The following is a 12,638-nucleotide window of genomic DNA, read 5'->3' as shown; positions in this document are numbered from 1 at the left end:
TTGGGAGATTGGGAACCTATCTAGCTGGCTATCTAAAGCCAACTTCATAAAATTGCTAGGTGGCTACTATTACAGAGCAACAAAACATGTGCAATGTATTTATTAATCAAGAATGAATCAATAGGTTGTTTTGAACCTAATCCTCACATTAACCCTAACCTTAACGATACTGCTAACCTTATGCCTAACCCTAACCTTAAATTAAGACCAAAAATATATATTTGCCAATTTTGTGACTGTGGAATCTGACTTTGTGGCTCTGGAAGCTAGTGGAGACCCATGGTGCACCTTGGAAGGAACTCCTTACTAGGGAGATTGGGGTGGGGGGGTCCTCTTTGCCTGGTCCAGTCAGTGAGCCCCCTCCGCAAAATACCACTGACAGATATTTTTTTATAAATAATTATGATAAAACATCGGCTTAAAAATGAAGTTTAGTCATAATTTAACATCTGAGAAGAAGAAAAAAAAATGCCATTGTGCCCCCTATGGGCATGACACCTCTGTTTGACATACATTTACAAGGGTATATGATGATATAATTAAATGTTGTCAAAATATTTTGCTAGCAAGGAATCATTTTATTTTCTTCTGAAACACTAATATCATATGGTGCAAACAACAGTAAAACCCAATTTTTTTTGTTTGTCATTTAGCAGACACTCTTATCCAAAGCGACTTATATGAGCAATTAGGGTTAAGTGCCTTGCTCAAGGGCACATCGACAGATTTTTCACCTAGTCGGCTCGGGGATTAGAACCAGCAACCTTTCGGTTACTGGCACAACGCTCTTAACCACTAAGCTACCTGCCACCCCCATAACATAATTTTTTGAGATGTGTCATGACATCAAAGCCAACACTATAGTGGACCCACCAATTCAGTAGAAAGATGATAAAGTCTCCCACAAATGTTCACACCTCCATCCTCTGTCATGAAAGGGGATCATTTTCTTATTATGATGAAACCACTAAAAACCTTTTAAAATTGTGCATAATTAAAAATAGTATATTTGTTATTATAAACTGGATGTTTCGAGCACTGAATGCTGATTGGCTGACAGCCGTGGTATATCAGACGGGTATGTATACCACGGGTATGCCAAAACATGTATTTTTATTGCTCTAATTACATTGGTAACCAGTTTATAATAGCAATAAGGCACCTTGGGGGTTTGTGGTATATTGGCCATGTACCACACCCCCTCTGCCCTTATTGCTTAATTAAAGATGAAGGTTCATATGCACGTCTTTCCCAAACAACTTTGCTTCATGACAACCTTTGAAAGTACAGTTAAAAGCCACTTTGTGTCAATTATGCCTGTTTTCAGTCACTTACCTACCTAGACTGATGATGTCATCTCATTTGAATAACCAGGTACGAGAATTTAGAGTACACATTATCCATATCGATAGCTGGGCCTATTAGCTATACCATTATACAGATTACTGTGGCTAAAAGTACTACTCTTTAGCTAGCTAGATTATTATTATTAAGCATATTCGCTAGCTAGCTAGCTATCTTGCTTGTTTATTAGCTATAGATTACAGGCTTAACTGCTTGCTTATTAGTTACTGTTTTCTAGCTGTTTTGCTAAATAGCTTTCTAGCTAGCTATGTTCAGGGGTGGAAATGGTCCGGAACCCTCAGTGCTCCTATCTCCTCTGTGCATGGGGCTACAAACAAATGGGGAAATGCATGCAATAGCCTCTATCCCTAGCCAGACACTATTTGTTTACACTCCAAGCTGCTAGATGACATGTAAGTCAATAGTGTAGAGTCATCTGTATTAAAACAAGGTTTCTAAATAAACTATAGTTCAAGTCTCAATCATTTCAGATTAGTCATATGAGATGAACTAAACACCATTTGCAAGATAAAATATATACTGTATGTAGGTAAAATCTGTAGAAATGTGTGTAATAATTTTTTCCTAGCACACCATGTACCACCTGCCAAACAAATATTTAGCATGTGGGTATGCCTTAAGACAGTGTTTCCCAAATCCGGTCCTCAAGTATTGCCAACAGTACACATTTTCATTGTAGTTTGATGATTAGTTGACAAGTTTAATCAGGTGTGCTTGTCTGGGGCTACAATACAAATGTGTACTGTTGAGGGTACTCAAGGACTGGAGTTGGAAAACACTGCCTTAAGATCTGCTTCATGACTTCAATAGCGTTCAAAGCCTGCCCTCTGGAATTAAAGGGGTAATCTGAGATTGGTACAAAACATTATATAATTTTGATTTCATGGATGATCAATCATTGTGTCCATAGTTCTGTCGATGAATTTGAGAGTGGTTACCTTTCTCCAGCTCCAGCCCATAGCTGTTGACCAGAAAAGGTGGCAGGGGTTCTGCTTTGTTGTTGTTTGTATCCTAGATTCCCTCAGGAAACCTACTGGAGAAATACTAAAAGAGCCAATTTTCCATAACCTGTAAGTAGGTAGGACTGGGGTCTGAACAGATAGTTCAGCATTTTTTTTTTTTTTTTTTAGTCATTTACAGTGGGGGAAAAAAGTATTTAGTCAGCCACCAATTGTGCAAGTTCTCCCACTTAAAAATATGAGAGAGGCCTGTAATTTTCATCATAGGTACACGTCAACTATGACAGAGAAAATGAGAAAAATAAATCCAGAAAATCACATTGTAGGTTTTTTTATGAATTTATTTGCAAATTATGGTGGAAAATAAGTATTTGGTCAATAACAAAAGTTTCTCAATACTTTGTTATATACCCTTTGTTGGCAATGACACAGGTCAAACGTTTTCTGTAAGTCTTCACAAGGTTTTCACACACTGTTGCTGGTATTTTGGCCCATTCCTCCATGCAGATCTCCTCTAGAGCAGTGATGTTTTGGGGCTGTCGCTGGGCAACATGGACTTTCATCTCCCTCCAAAGATTTTCTATGGGGTTGAGATCTGGAGACTGGCTAGGCCACTCCAGGACCTTGAAATGCTTCTTACGGAGCCACTCCTTCGTTGCCCGGGCGGTGTGTTTGGGATCATTGTCATGCTGAAAGACCCAGCCACGTTTCATCTTCAATACCCTTGCTGATGGAAGGAGGTTTTCACTCAAAATCTCACGATACATGGCCCCATTCATTCTTTCCTTTACACGGATCAGTCGTCCTGGTCCCTTTGCAGAAAAACAGCCCCAAAGCATGATGTTTCCACCCCCCATGCTTCACAGTAGGTATGGTGTTCTTTGGATGCAACTCAGCATTCTTTGTCTTCCAAACACGACGAGTTGAGTTTTTACCAAAAAGTTCTATTTTGGTTTCATCTGACCATATGACATTCTCCCAATCCTCTTCTGGATCATCCAAATGCACTCTAGCAAACTTCAGACGGGCCTGGACATGTACTGGCTTAAGCAGGGGGACACGTCTGGCACTGCAGGATTTGAGTCCCTGGCGGCGTAGTGTGTTACTGATGGTAGGCTTTGTTACTTTGGTCCCAGCTCTCTGCAGGTCATTCACTAGGTCCCCCCGTGTGGTTCTGGGATTTTTGCTCACCGTTCTTGTGATCATTTTGACCCCACGGGGGTGAGATCTTGCGTGGAGCCCCAGATCGAGGGAGATTATCAGTGGTCTTGTATGTCTTCCATTTCCTAATAATTGCTCCCACAGTTGATTTATTCAAACCAAGCTGCTTACCTATTGCAGATTCAGTCTTCCCAGCCTGGTGCAGGTCTACAATTTTGTTTCTGGTGTCCTTTGACAGCACTTTGGTCTTGGCCATAGTGGAGTTTGGAGTGTGACTGTTTGAGGTTGTGGACAGGTGTCTTTTATACTGATAACAAGTTCAAACAGGTGCCATTAATACAGGTAACGAGTGGAGGACAGAGGAGCCTCTTAAAGAAGAAGTTACAGGTCTGTGAGAGCCAGAAATCTTGCTTGTTTGTAGGTGACCAAATACTTAATTTCCACCATAATTTGCAAATAAATTCATTAAAATCCTACAATGTGATTTTCTGGATTTTTTTTTCCTCAATTTGTCTGTCATAGTTGACGTGTACCTATGATGAAAATTACAGGCCTCTCTCATCTTTTTAAGTGGGACAACTTGCACAATTGGTGGCTGACTAAATACTTTTTTCCCCCACTGTATTAGACACTCTTATCCAGAGCGACTTACAGGAGCAATTAGGGTTAAGTGCCTTGCTCAAGGGCACATTTTTCACCTAGTCGCCTCAGGGATTAGAACCAGCAACCTTTCGGTTACTGGCACAACGCTCTTAACCACTAAGCTACCTGCCACTAAGCATTTCCACTCTTTTCAATAATCTGCAGGGAACACAATATATGGTCTATACTTGGCATGTAGATTTCCCCCTAATGGGTGGCACAAATTGCAATATGGGGGAGAGGAATGGGCAGGGTATACACAAATTGAAAAATATAGCAATTTGTAGTGTTTTTGCGTATATTACTGTAGTATTTACTACAGTGTTTTTTTGTGGATAATACTCTAGTATTTACTATAGTATTGTACAGTATACTACAACATTCTATGGTAAGTACTACACATGATCAAGGGATACTACAGTATGTAGTATAGTATTGTTCAGTAACTAAATGTTACTATATAATTCTATAGTAAGTACTGTAGTATTCTATAGTAAACTGGAGTATTTTTTCATGTGGGTTGCCAAAGGGTGAGCATCCAGCAGGTTGCTATGCAACCAAATCCATGTTGAGACAGCTTGGGTGCATTTGGTTTAAGACTGTAAAGTGTAACTTGTTGGCTGAGGGAGCCAATTTCCATCTGTGCCCATTCCGAAAACAGAATTGATTTGTTTTTCACGGTGGTATCCTCTTTTAAAAAACACCAAAGTATAGCGCCCTGTCTTCATCAGAATCTCATTCGGGTCATTTTCTCTTCCCGTTTAAATCTCACATTATATTTGGAGTCCATCTGTGGGTTTAACAGGGCAATAGAGAAGACTGGGAATTGTTGGAAAAGGCTGAGGATGTTTATCCCTGCCGGGGGCACAGAAGGCCCCAAAGTTTCAAACACTCACACACATAAATTCTCTCTATTCACATTTCGCTCCTCAGTGAAGCAAGCACTTCATTAGCTATCTGTGCTGTGTTAGAATATCAATGGGTTTCTCAATTATTCCTGATTATTTATTTGTGTCCAGAGCCAGATAGCAGTTCTTAGGAGAGCAGGCACATTAGCCAGGGTATTTCTTCCCATTAATGTCCAGCGATAGTGACGAGGTCATTATTAATTGACAGCAGTAGTGATGCTGAATCTTGTTCTCTGCTCCATAGAGTCTAATGAAGAGACCGCATCTGTTAAACATTGACCCTTGTCATGTCTAGGAAGATGTCAGAGGTGTCGTGTGTCCATGGTAATTAATCAAGGATGTATGTGATAGATTTAGTATTCAGAGAAACCGTTCAATCCCCACACAATGATTTATAAAACATGAACCTCATTAATGAGTTCAATAAATGATCGAAAGTGAATTAGGGTTTTGACATAATGCAGATGTCAATGAGATCATGTTAGGTTGGTGACTGTGCTGTGAGGAGACACAGAAAATGACTTTCTAGTGTTGTCACTAAACCTATATTATCTCAAAGTGCAGCTGTATTACAGAAAAAATCTTATCACATCTTAACACTAGGATGCTGTAGGTCTATGAGTAAACCATGGGGCTTTAAACACCAGAGCAAGCATTGGGGCAACATCATCATCAATAATAAGTAACACCAAAGATGATCTATTATATTGACAAGACAGTCATGTGACCACTCTAACAATGGAAATACATGTCCACAAAGATGGAAGGCAGGTGGGAGGAGGCGAGATCAGGTGGGACCATTCTAGTAAATGAGAGGGCAGATACGCGTGTGAACAACAGGCCATAGAGATAGAGGACTCATCTTTGTACCTGTGCCATTATAGTGTCTGTGACCGCATGGGCAACGCCATTGAGGCAATCTCCATTTTAAAGTAGTACATTTTCTTCTTCTTCATTGGCTGATTGCTTCCAAGTCATAGGTATCCCCACCAGTTGACTACTTTAAAATGGTGGAAGCTCTCAATGGCAATGTCCATGCTAAAACAAGTTATATCCATGATGAGTCCTGTATGACAACTCCAATGTAATTTTTGTTTAGTTTTTTTAAGTTGCCGAAATGCACTTATGTCAGTGCATTTGTATCAACCTAACCATTACGAAACCTATATTCGATGAAATAACCCTCATGTAGCAAATTGGCAATTTAATGTTTTGTTGACCAAATTCGACACTCTCTCATTGCCTGTTTATTATGCTTGTTTTTAGTCACTCACCTACCTAGACTGATGATGTCATCTCCATACCATATCAGACCATTTTCTTTTAAAGACAGTTGTATTTAATGGATTACATCAATTGGAACTGAATAAAAGAATAAGAGTAGGCTACACCATCTACATTAGTTTTCCATCATACAACGTGTCAGGTAATTGGCACAGTAGATTTGTCGTGGTAAAAAAGGAAATACTTTGTTTCAGTTGTACGGAACGATTGTGAAATGGATAAATCGCCCTTAGTCTGCTCATAAAGAAGGACTAAGTTGTTCCTATGATAATACCCACCAGGAGGCGAAACAGTCTTGAAAAATATTGGCTGCAAGGGTTGGAACCGGTTCAGGGAACAGAACAGAAAACCGGGAAAAAATGAAATTATTTGAAGAACAGAACTGGAAACGAAGTGATCTATACTGTTCTGGGACAGAACCGCTATTTTAAAAGCATAGGAACCGGTTAATAACATTATTTCACGTTCCAGGCATTTTTTTCAATGCTAGTTAGGATATTATAGTTATCACGTTTCACATTGGATTTATAGAAGTCGCTCTTCCTAGGTATAATTCTGTGGGCCCAATTCAGATAATGCATGTCATAACAAGATGCCCAGCGCTTCAAGGCAAGCTTCCTCCATCCTCTATCGCTATCTCATCACCCGCAAAACGTATGTTGCATCTCGCTCCCTACACCGTGGCTGGCAGCACAGTGTGTGTGTTTGTCTTTCATTATGATTGAACCATGCTGTTACGGCAAAACACAGTTTGTTCTTAACGACTTTCCTATACAGATTAAATCGCTGACCCGCTCCATAACAAGCTGCTCTATCCACACTGATTGGTGAAGTCATTTAATGTCGAGCTAAATGTAAAATATATATATATATTTCAGAGGTTTAAAAAGGAACAGAACTTCAGAACTTTATTTTGCTGGTCGTAACAGTGGAACGGAACCAAAAAAATAATGGTTCTGTTTAGAACTAAACGATTGGAAATAATTTCTGTTCCCTGGTTGGCTGCAATCAAGACAAAAAGATAACCTCGACATCCGCGTTAGGCAGCGGTATATTGCTGGCTAATGTTGGTTGCAATTGAGATCAGCTGTGCGTGTGATTTTAGCATGTATTGATGGTTTATCGAGAGATCAGCTGGCGATAATCTGTTGGCTTTTGATGGTTGCAATTGGCTCATAACTACCAGACAAGAAAAGTCAAAATGTTCAAACTTGAAAAGCTCTACCTGTGGATGAATATAGTTATTACTTGACATGCATTCAACTTACATAGGCCCCTACAAACTATAAATACAGTGTGTTATGAGAAAGTAGCTCACAGTGAAGTGGGTCTTCTGTATGGAGCTTGTCAATACAAAACACATCTCATGCAGAGATGTAAGTTCATCAACAAGTCAATGCCTACACTGAACCCTCACATGAATGCAATTTCCTGAAATTAGTTTTTATCATTTTAATTTAACTTTAAGAATTTCCTTTTTTCAGCAAACTTTTCTTCAGACTTTACCATTGTGTATATTCAGAATAGAGAAGTGCTAAGGGGCACATTCAAGGTGAATGCCATCAGACGGGAGAATAAATTCTCTAAGAATAAATTTTTCTCCCATTACCAGTTCCTTCATGGCTCCATCGACGGGGACACCATGAACCACATCAAGACAGCATCCCTACCTGCTCATCTCTGCTCGGCCGTGGTGGGCATCTGTGCTCAGATTAGGCTATTTGTCTTGCTTACTCATAATCAATGGCAGAGTGTGGCTCAATGACAGCTCAAGCCAAGACAGGCTCTCTGAAATCAGCTTGAGCATCTTCCCCAAGCCCACTCTGAACCACCCGACAGCACAGTAGAATACAGAGACACAGTCACAGAGTGACTAAGAACCACTCATGGCATTCAGTAGACTTGGAGATGGATTTTCTCTGTCATTTCTGTCAAGTACATAAAGCATGTTATCAGATTCAAACAAAAGTGGAGTGCTCCTTGTGGGATCAAGTTAGGCTACAAGGAAATGACAAGGAGCTGGGAAGAAACTGATGTAAACAGGCTTTTTAAGTCTTACTTTCAACAGCAAGACAGTGACAGCATGTCCTGCCAAAACATTACCCATGTCCTCTGAGAACAGGATCTTTCAGTAAAGTTCCCGACAATGTTCTATAACTACTGAACCATTTAATATTGTGGCAAAAGCAATTTGGGGAAAAAACACACTGCTTATGGCTAAAGTCAACATTGACCAAAAGTGCAAACGGAAGTTGCTCTTAACTGTTTCAGTTCAGTTTAGACATTTGGGTATACATAGACTGGACATTAAAAAAAGCTTTCAATTCACCCTTCACAAATCCCTCTCCATTCTCCATGTTTTGTGCTGGCTCTGCTGAACTAACATGACATAAGATAACAGTACATTTCAGAGTGGTTATGAAACTGTGTCGCAACAACAGGAAAGGAACAGCTGACACCAATCATGGCTAATGCTACTCTATCCCCTCTGGCCTCGATGGATTCACTCCATTCCTTCATTAATGGCTTATTTCTCACAAGGAGTCAAAGTGGGGGATAACAGCCCAGCAGAGGACCATTTATTCACTTTCCTGGAAATGCATCTATAGGTCAGGCCAGGCGATCACTGTTTCCAGATCTGCTCCTAACTAAACTGGTGATGAATAACAGGGATGAGAACAGAAGGTCTTAACCATGAAGATCCCACAGTATCTATACTACATGGCTTTCCTGTTGGGTTAATTCCACTCTTTCTTTAACTAGAGATCGGGTACAACAGAGGGTCAATACATAGGGGGGTCTTTCAAACAGAAAGTGCATTCCACAGAACAAGGGGTCATGTCTATTGTTAAGAAGTCATAAGCACAACAATTTTTGTCCTATGGGATGTGAGAGGGCTAAACTCCACATGCTTGAGTTTTCTTTAACATGGGAGATTAACATGACGTTTTCACAATGTCTTACCTTCCATCACATACACCAAGGAGCCCACATCCCCTTCTTTGATAATGCAACTGTCTTTGCCATATTCAACTGGGTACATTGAGTCAACGATCTCTTGGATCTGAGAAAGCTCAAGGTTCTTCATGAAGTCGTTGTCAAGAATGGCCTCCTTGATTATGTCCTTGGACCTGAGAATTGAATGAAAAGAGATGTGTAAGCAAAGTTTAACGTTCTGTTCCTGAAGCTAGAATAAAGTGGGGAAAACTTGTTCACATGAACAAGTCTCGTCAAAAGAATCTATAGAGTGGCTCAACGTCTGTTCTGTTTTGACAGACTGCTTTCAAATGTTGAAGCTTTTTCTATATTTCCATTTGAAAAAAGGCCCACAAACTTCCATCAATAAATAACGCTACGTGAGCATCCAGTCAACAGTTTGGAAATAAAAGGCACCTAAAGGCCAGATTGGAGAGAAGTGCTACACAACAAGTCATTTGAGTCAAAAATCACCATATTGTTTCTCCCCACCTTAGGGCCTGTGAATATAATCAGTTCTTATCTGTACACCAGCCCTCCTTTATAGGCTGGGAGGTTGGAGGGATGATAAGGCATTTCTACTACCCTGCATTTTACCTCAGAGGCCTTGTTATGACTACCCAGAAATGCCTCATCCAACAATTAGTACTCTGGCTTCACTACCATAATCATCGTATTATGCTGATAACAGAGAGAGTGGGCACTTTAAAAATCATATGGCCTTATTCTTTGGGATTGGAAATTATATTATGTTGTCTGATGTGAGAGGATGGTTCGCGATAGGGCATCTGTTCCAGCGAATCCTAGCTGAGCTGGTAGATTGGTGCTGCTGCCCTTCAGAGGTACAGAGAGCTGAGAGATGACACTCAGATACAAGGCATTAGCACTGTGCCACTAGCACCACTTGAACACTGGTATTGTGTGGTAATGTCCTCGGAGTCAAGATAAGCCCCCCTGTACTCAGTCTGTCCTAACAATAATGCAACAAGTTCATAGCCAGTTCTGAATTCCTATTTCACCTTTGATAGCTTTGTTTTTCTACGAAGCCCAGAAGAGAGAGACACACGGCACAGTGAGACACTGTCAGATAGGGCATTCAGGGCACTGAGAGTTTAAATCAGTTATTTTTAAATTACATTATCTGCTGTAGCCTACTGTATACATTCACATGCATAGATTTGAGCTAGAAGCAGAGGTGGGTGGTGGATACATCAACCAAAATCTGCCTAGCTCTGTACCTGTAACGCAGATTGGCATTTATTGCGATGACTCGTGTACTGGAGGCAGCTCTGCAGTGGTCACTAGCTGGCACAGCCACAAAGTCATAAAATCTGATGTTAAACCTAACCCTAAACTAATCCAAACCTTAACCACACTGCTAATCCTAATGCCTAACCCTAACTTTAAATTAAGACAAAAAACTCATTTTTTACAATATAGCCAATTTTGACTTTGCGGCTGGCCCATCTAGCGGAAACCGCTCAGTTCTGCCTCCAGGGCAAGACATGTGACAATAAACGTCAACCTGCCTCTAGAACACAGTAACCTTGGGAAAAGGAGTCCGGAGCTGTAGAGAAAGAGGAAGGCACATTATATTAGATCCCCATAGGGACCTGTCCTTAATAAACCTGCCCCTTCCCCCCAGCACTCCTGCCCTCCCTTCTGACAACAGCACAGTAATCAACTGTTTGTAGTGTCTGTCCACACTGGATGTGTTTGTGCAGAGATGTGAAGGAGTGCTAAATTAATTATGAAGCTCCCCTTATTACAAACCTATTCTCATTAAAGGCTGAATAGAGAGCCAGATGTGATTGTGATTCTGGGGCAGTGGGACGTGTGTGATTCTGTAAAAGCAATCTCACTTTGATGACCTGTTCATTGCCAGTTGTGTATTACAGTACTGCCTGGCAACATGTCTGCTTAACAGTGTGTCGCTTGGAGTCTACAGCTGTGTAACCGTCAGTCTTATCCAGAGGCTAAGCAGAAGTTAAGTGTTTCAGTAAAGCAACATGGAAGAGCAGACACAGATGGGCTCCTTGAGTAATGAGTAGATCTAAAATTAAATCAGATGGGGCATCGCAGACAATGACTAAATCAAATGATAAGCCTTTTTATGAATAAATAATCATCATAAACAGCTTTTCATCTCTTTTTCATGGGGACCCCCAACACTGTGTTCTGATCAATTGTTCTGTTCTATGCCCCATACGTCTCTAAAAAACTTATATCTGATATTATCTGTGTGATTTATGCTTTTATAATCATGATTTTACTGAAGGTCACATGTTGCATCAAACATGAAGTAAAAACATTCTGTACTAAAATAATAATGAAGGCTTATTTTCAGGTGACTAAATCGCAAAGATCTGCAGCTGAGGATTAAAATATGGTAATGTACCCAGTATGAAACATTTCAACACTCATCTGCTGTGATTCGATTTTGCTGGCACCCCAGTCGTGCCCATTACTGTGTAGCGAAATTCTGGTATAATCTTTTGATTTTTTCTTATTTTCTCACTTTTTCATTCAGCAGTGTTAGCTGTGAATGAGTGACTGGAATCACTCAATGTATAATTACCGATTAGTAATTCTTAAAATGTCATTCTTGAGAACAATATCCATAATTAAAACGTGCCAAAATCATTTTTGACACTGTAGCATTTAACAACAGACTATATAATAAAATTGCTAAAACCATGATGATATTATAACAGAGAGAATAGACATTTATCATTTAGATTGCTTCCATTAATTAACTGCTTCCTTTACAATTGCATTGTAGAGACATTGTGAAAGAACATTGGACCTCCACATTTACAGTACAAAGCATTTATAAACACGTATGAACTGTTTCTAAAGCTTCCAAATGAAAGGAGTGTCACTGTGGTTACAGCAGCAGCAGAAGGTATATTTCCGGACAGAACCACGGTCTAAATGACATGACATGCCAGATCCATGTTTGAAATGGCAAAGTCTTTCCAAACAGTCTCAGTGAAAGAACATTGGGAAAAGCGAAAGCCTAACTCTTAAAATGACTCTCCAATATACAGTGGCAATCTGGAATTATTGGATCCCTTGATAAAGATAACCCTTACAAAAAAGTATTTGTTGCGGCAAACTTCCCGCAAGTTTGTGGCAAATTCGATGAAAACTAAATACCAAATTTCAATCAAATTTATTTATAAAGCCCTTTTTACATCAGCATTCTGCTATACAGAAACCCATCCTAAAACCCCAAACAGCAAGCAATGCAGATGTGTGCCACAAAATGTTGCCAGAAGCAAATGTGTGCCACTAGCGGTGAATCTGCGGTAAACCTTTGGCAACAATAATATTTATTGCC

At 40.0% G+C, this 12,638-nt stretch overlaps 1 protein-coding gene across 2 annotated transcripts in view; it reads right to left on the bottom strand.

The window, feature by feature from the left end:
* Positions 1-12,638, bottom strand: part of LOC121547345 (cGMP-dependent protein kinase 1) — a 179,432-nt gene that overhangs the window by 140,074 nt on the left and 26,720 nt on the right. For both annotated transcript variants that reach the window (XM_041858562.2, XM_041858559.2), the window contains exon 2: positions 9,284-9,450. In XM_041858562.2, the coding sequence (XP_041714496.1) occupies positions 9,284-9,450 (167 nt within the window). The remainder of the gene's footprint in view (positions 1-9,283; positions 9,451-12,638) is intronic.

Source organism: Coregonus clupeaformis, chromosome 31 (assembly GCF_020615455.1).
Source record: "Coregonus clupeaformis isolate EN_2021a chromosome 31, ASM2061545v1, whole genome shotgun sequence".
Taxonomy (NCBI): Eukaryota; Metazoa; Chordata; class Actinopteri; order Salmoniformes; family Salmonidae; genus Coregonus; species Coregonus clupeaformis.
This window is presented reverse-complemented; position numbering and strand designations above follow the sequence as displayed.